This window comes from Sinocyclocheilus rhinocerous, unplaced genomic scaffold (assembly GCF_001515625.1).
Source record: "Sinocyclocheilus rhinocerous isolate Xijiao unplaced genomic scaffold, SAMN03320098_v1.1 scaffold1636, whole genome shotgun sequence".
Classification (NCBI taxonomy): domain Eukaryota; kingdom Metazoa; phylum Chordata; class Actinopteri; order Cypriniformes; family Cyprinidae; genus Sinocyclocheilus; species Sinocyclocheilus rhinocerous.
Genome location: NW_015628289.1, coordinates 602,218 through 607,827, shown reverse-complemented (window position 1 = coordinate 607,827; position 5,610 = coordinate 602,218). Strand labels below are relative to the sequence as shown.

The 5,610-nt window shown below is 39.4% G+C and overlaps 1 protein-coding gene across 1 annotated transcript; it reads left to right on the top strand.

Annotated features, from left to right (window-relative positions):
- The first annotated feature begins 2,064 nt into the window (after positions 1-2,064).
- Positions 2,065-4,417, top strand: foxa2 (forkhead box A2). Its single transcript, XM_016548732.1, has 2 exons — positions 2,065-2,491; positions 3,155-4,417. The coding sequence occupies exons 1-2, from the start codon at positions 2,420-2,422 to the stop codon at positions 4,310-4,312; spliced, it is 1,230 nt and encodes a 409-aa protein (XP_016404218.1). The 5' UTR covers positions 2,065-2,419; the 3' UTR covers positions 4,313-4,417.
- Positions 4,418-5,610: the final 1,193 nt, after the last annotated feature.

Below are 5,610 nucleotides of genomic sequence, written 5' to 3'. Positions count from 1 at the left end.
ACACACACACACACACACACACACACTTCAATCTCTTTTTTGAGATGTAGATCAAGAGACAACTGGCAAATTATACTGCTTTTTTTATTATTTGATTTTCACTCAGAAAATAAATTAATAATAAAAACGGAATGAACATGCCTAAAGCATATTATTTATAATATGGACCAGTTTTATGATGACTACAACTGGTCCAGCATTGTCAAACTTTTCAGTCTTTAATAATTAAAATGGCATCTACAAAAATGACTGAAAGTCAAATCAAGGTAATGTGAACATGCTAAACACAAGTAGATCCATTTGCACACATTTTAATGACGGACGGTTCTCATTTAAACTGAAGGAATACTAATTTTTACTAACTTCAACGAGTTATCCAAACAAGGTACATAATCAGCATAAATAAAGTCTAAATTTCCAGTGATGACCCAGTTTTAATTGATTTACTGTTACAATATTTCATTGCCTGTTGTTAAAGAAGGTTTGCCTTCATAACCACCATCGTTTAAGATGTTCAGTGGCATACAACATGTTAAACCACAATAAGAAATTGCTACGAATTTGCTGAACGTTATTTGTTCGGCGATGTTGCACGCGTATCGCGGTGTCTGTGAGCACGTCAAACTTACACCGTTTACACAATACACACAGGTCCAAATAAACCTGATTATATTTGCAAAGTGTATCCCTGTTATACGCAAATACACACTAAATCTGATTCTACACCACTAATGCTGGTGAGGCACGTGTCAAATAGAAAAAGAGGTGATTATTTTAAGAAATATTATTTGATTAAAATGATGATTAGAATGACAATGTTAAGTCTGCAAATTTAGATAAACGTGTTTATAAAATTAACTGATACCGAACAATAACCGTTATAATTTTTGTGTCATTTATATATTCAATTATTCATTAAATAATGCTTAAAAGATCAGTATTTCTTGTAGCCTACGCCTGAGTATGAAAATACATGAACATTTCGTGACATGTTTGAATGCAACTAACTAGTGATCTATTAAACATTAAATGCAAAAAAAAAAGTGTTAACTTTTGTGTCAAAGTGTTAACATTTGATCATACTTACTTCAATTGTTTCTGTGGAATTTATTTGGAAAATCAATTTGTAGACCAAGAGAGGGCGCACTCTTTTTTTTTTTTTTTTTTTGCACAAAAACAAGAGAACCATAGCTATCAAAGGCCAAAAGAAGGATATCAAATTATAAGCAATGATGTTGTATAGGCTTCACGTATTTTTTATTTTCGTCGTCCTCAGCCTGTGCACCAAACCACCACCAGCTAGATATCGTGGATAGTCAAACACAGTGTATAAATGTTAGGCTACTTTGTTTAATGAAGGCAATCAAATCTTGCCACTGAGCTCTGCAGAATCAACACCGATGACCTGCTCTTACATTAGCAAACTGCGTACCGCTATTAGCTACATAAACTAGAGCGCAGGTAAACAAATTAATTCAAAATAGGCGAAAACATATTAGAACAAACAACGCATTATGAGCACGTTTCGATCTGGCCTATATCAATGCCGTCCTATTTATATATGTAAAAAAAAAAAATTAATTGATCAATTATCAAATAAACATTATGTTTATTGTACTTGTATATTTAGCTCTAAAAAGAAAATGTATAAACGGTAAATGGTTAAAAAGCTGTTAATAATAATAATAATAATAATAGTCTAATGATAATAATAATTATAATAATAGTAATACTATTAATAGTAATACTATTAATAAAAGTGAGATGGATTTGCTCAAATATAGGCTACCGTGATTTTTTTTTAAAATTGCTTCCCATTGATTGTGAATAAAACACTGCTTAAGAACTATGAAATGAAAAACACTCGTACAGTTGAATAATCGGAATAAAGACTATAGAACACCCAGAGGTGCTGGCATTCTTAAACCCATTCTCCCCAATTTTATCTGGATGCGATTTCAAACCACTCCTCTCCCAGCAGTCCAAACTTCTATTCCCCCCTTTCTCCCGCTGGAATACAATAAGATTAGGATATAATGAATCTTTTCAAATGGGGCTGCTCTTTTCAAGCTGCGCAGGTGTACAATAGGGGGGCAAATGGAGAAGTCTCACGCCTAGGTGTGAGCAGATTATTCAAATAGGGGCCGAGTGAAGCAGTAGGGATTGGAGGCTCGCCCGGGCGCACAGAGCTATATCACAGCGTTAAGAGCCAGCAGCAGGCGTCATTTCAACTGCAGTCATCTCTGATACACACACACACACACACATGCGCCAGCCCTTGACAGGAGGAGAGCACGACGACGACACGAGTGTATCCCGTGGTCCCCAACAACCACCTTTGGCTGCCAAAGGACACACAATACCGGCATTTCTCGTGTGGGGAAAGCGTTTTGAAAACTAGAAGAAACTTTTTTCCAGGATGCTTGGTGCTGTCAAAATGGAGGGACACGAACACGCAGCTGACTGGAGCGCTTACTACGGAGAGCCCGAGGTGGGTAACTCACCTAAATAAATATATATGTATTTTTTTCTCCTCGTCGAAATCCGATCCGGTTTTATACAACTCAATATTAGCCCTGAGATAATATTAACTTTGAGATCAAATATTGACTTGAGGCGCTTCCAAATCCTCCCCCATCATCTCGACGCCATGCACTATCCTAACAAAGTTGTGCTTGACATGCAATGCAAACTTTTCATTTCCAATTATGGATAGCGACGAATACATGGGTTTTCTTATTCAACAACATCGGGCGTTCGAAAGCGAAAACGACCGGACATTTGACTTTTAAACAAATAGCCTACTGTTCTTGGTTTTACATTTCTGAGTGGCGGTAATATCGACTACAACTGGGTTTTCCTTTAATATGTTGGAATCTTCTAACTGCCTCCCGAAAAGGCTTTCACTTTAGTAACACGCTTATGACACATTATCTCCAGATGAAATCGTTTTTTTAAAACCCCCAACAAAACGAACTATTTAATAAAAACCAGTTCTATATTAAACTATTTATATGCTACAATTAAAAAACTTTTAGGAAACCCTGTTTTCTAATGTTGTTCTTTTCAGTTTAGCGAAGCCAACTATTTTAAATATTTTCTGCTTGGAGTTGCCTTGTAATTAATTGTAGTTATTGTCTGATTTCTTTCGCAGTGTTACACCTCGGTGAGCAACATGAACACCGGACTAGGAATGAACTCTATGAACACTTACATGACTATGTCTGGAATGAGTTCGACCGCAAACATGACAGCAGCTAACACCATGAACATGTCCTATGTCAACACGGGTATGAGTCCTTCAATGACAGGCATGTCTCCCGGCACGGGAGCGATGGCCGGCATGGGCGCTGGTATGACGGGCATGGGTGCAGCCCTGAGCCCGACCATGAGCCCCATGGCAGCGCAAGCGCCCTCCATGAACGCCTTAACCTCGTACAGCAACATGAACGCTATGAGCCCAATGTATGGCCAGTCGAACATAAACAGATCAAGGGACCCGAAGACCTACCGGAGGAGCTACACGCACGCTAAGCCGCCCTACTCGTACATTTCTCTAATAACCATGGCGATCCAGCAGTCGCCCAGTAAGATGCTGACCCTCAGTGAGATCTATCAGTGGATAATGGACCTTTTCCCTTTTTACCGACAGAACCAGCAGCGCTGGCAGAACTCTATCCGCCACTCGCTGTCCTTCAACGACTGCTTCCTGAAAGTTCCGCGCTCCCCGGATAAGCCGGGCAAAGGCTCGTTTTGGACCCTTCATCCCGATTCCGGAAACATGTTCGAAAACGGCTGCTATCTGAGGAGGCAAAAGCGCTTCAAGTGCGACAAGAAACTGAGCAAGGAGCCGGGTCGGAAAACCTCGGAGGGCGGCTCGAACAGCAGCTCTGAGAGCTGCAACGGGAACGAATCTCCTCATTCCAACTCGTCCAGCAACGAGCACAAAAGATCCCTGTCTGACATGAAGTCGGGTCAGGGTCTGAGCCCGAACCACGCAGCCTCCCCGACCTCCCAAGCGCAGCATCTCCTGGCTCAACATCACTCTGTTTTGGCGCATGATGGACACCTGAAGCCAGAACATCACTATTCCTTCAATCATCCCTTCTCCATCAACAACCTCATGTCCTCGGAGCAACAGCATCACAAAATGGACCTAAAGACGTATGAGCAAGTGATGCATTACGGTTACGGCTCTCCGATGGCCGGCGCGTTATCCATGGGCTCCATGGCGAGCAAAGCGGGCCTGGATTCGCCGGACACATCGTACTATCAAGGTGTGTACTCCAGGCCCATCCTGAACTCTTCCTAAACTCTCACGGACCTTGTGACAATTTGTACATTTGTAAAATGTTTGTGTATGTATTCTGATTTTTGACGTTCCCCGTTAATTTAGATGTTCCTTAGTAATTATTTTGTAAAAGATCTGTTGACAATGTGACGAACTCTTCGAGGCGACTTTTGAAAATGGACCAAAATCACACCGAAGAACTGCGGACGGTTCTTCAATCACTTGTGTAAACTTATTTATGGTTTGTAAATGTGTATTCTTGTAGTTGATGACAAGAACAGAATCTATATTAAAGTGTTATTTGGAATTTTTTCGCAATTCTGATTTTCACTAATTTGTGTTGTGTCGTCAACAACAACAGCAGCAACAACATCAACAACAATAATAAATGTCATTTTGCTATAACGAATTATCAACGCATTTGCACATTCGGACCACTTAGATGTGAGGTCTACAAATTTGCTGCCACAGTTAAATTATTTTGATTGAATGATTTCTTTGCTATTTTCAAATGACCTGAAATACAGTTTTTCTGAATTGCTAAAACACTAAACCCCAATCTCTGAACCAAATTCTCACTAGCTTAAACCAATTTGTCGAATAAAGCACTATTTCTGCTAAACCTTAGAAGCAAAAATGTAGTAGATCTGGACTGACAACTGATTAGCTTAAAGCAGCGAACTCCATTTCACAACTAGTCGCAAATGATGGTCATAAATATATAACCAAAGACAGGCTGTAGCTATGAGATATGCCTGGCCTTTTTGGTACGCCATGCACTTGGGCCAAAAACAAGACATTCAATTTTGGTGTCAATTTTCACATCAAATTAAATTTACAAAAGTGATTTTATATACATAGAAAGCATATTACAGTTTTTATGAATTGCTAAAACACTCTCAGCCAAATTCTCCCTAGCTTAAACCAATTTGTCGAATAAAGCACTCTTTCTGCTAAACCTTAAACACGTTCAGACAGTTAGGCTCTATTTGCAAATCTCATGCACTCATTTTGCTAAACTCTAAACACATTCTCATTCACTTAAACACTGATCACACTGTGATGCATTTATGCTGCAAAATGCTAAACACAAGCGGCAAAAGTTAAACACAACTAAAGCACAGTTGTCATCGTTTACACACAACGATTCAAAATTGTTCACACTTGTTTCTAATGATGTGATCAAACCAACTGTACAAAATATGAGCCAGTTCAGAGTGCACAAGTGGCACAGGTGACTGAATGATGATACGAACAATAGAGGAGGAAGAGTAAGAAGTGGAGGATGAGGAGGAAGAGGATGAGGAGAGAAAGAGTAA

Bases quoted from the DNA above. Each gene is read 5' to 3' on its own strand.
- foxa2 (XM_016548732.1), top strand. From the start codon at position 2,420: ATGCTTGGTGCTGTCAAAATGGAGGGACACGAACACGCAGCTGACTGG. The intron at 2,492-3,154 runs GTGGGTAACTCA...TTTCTTTCGCAG, and splicing joins CTTACTACGGAGAGCCCGAG to TGTTACACCTCGGTGAGCAA.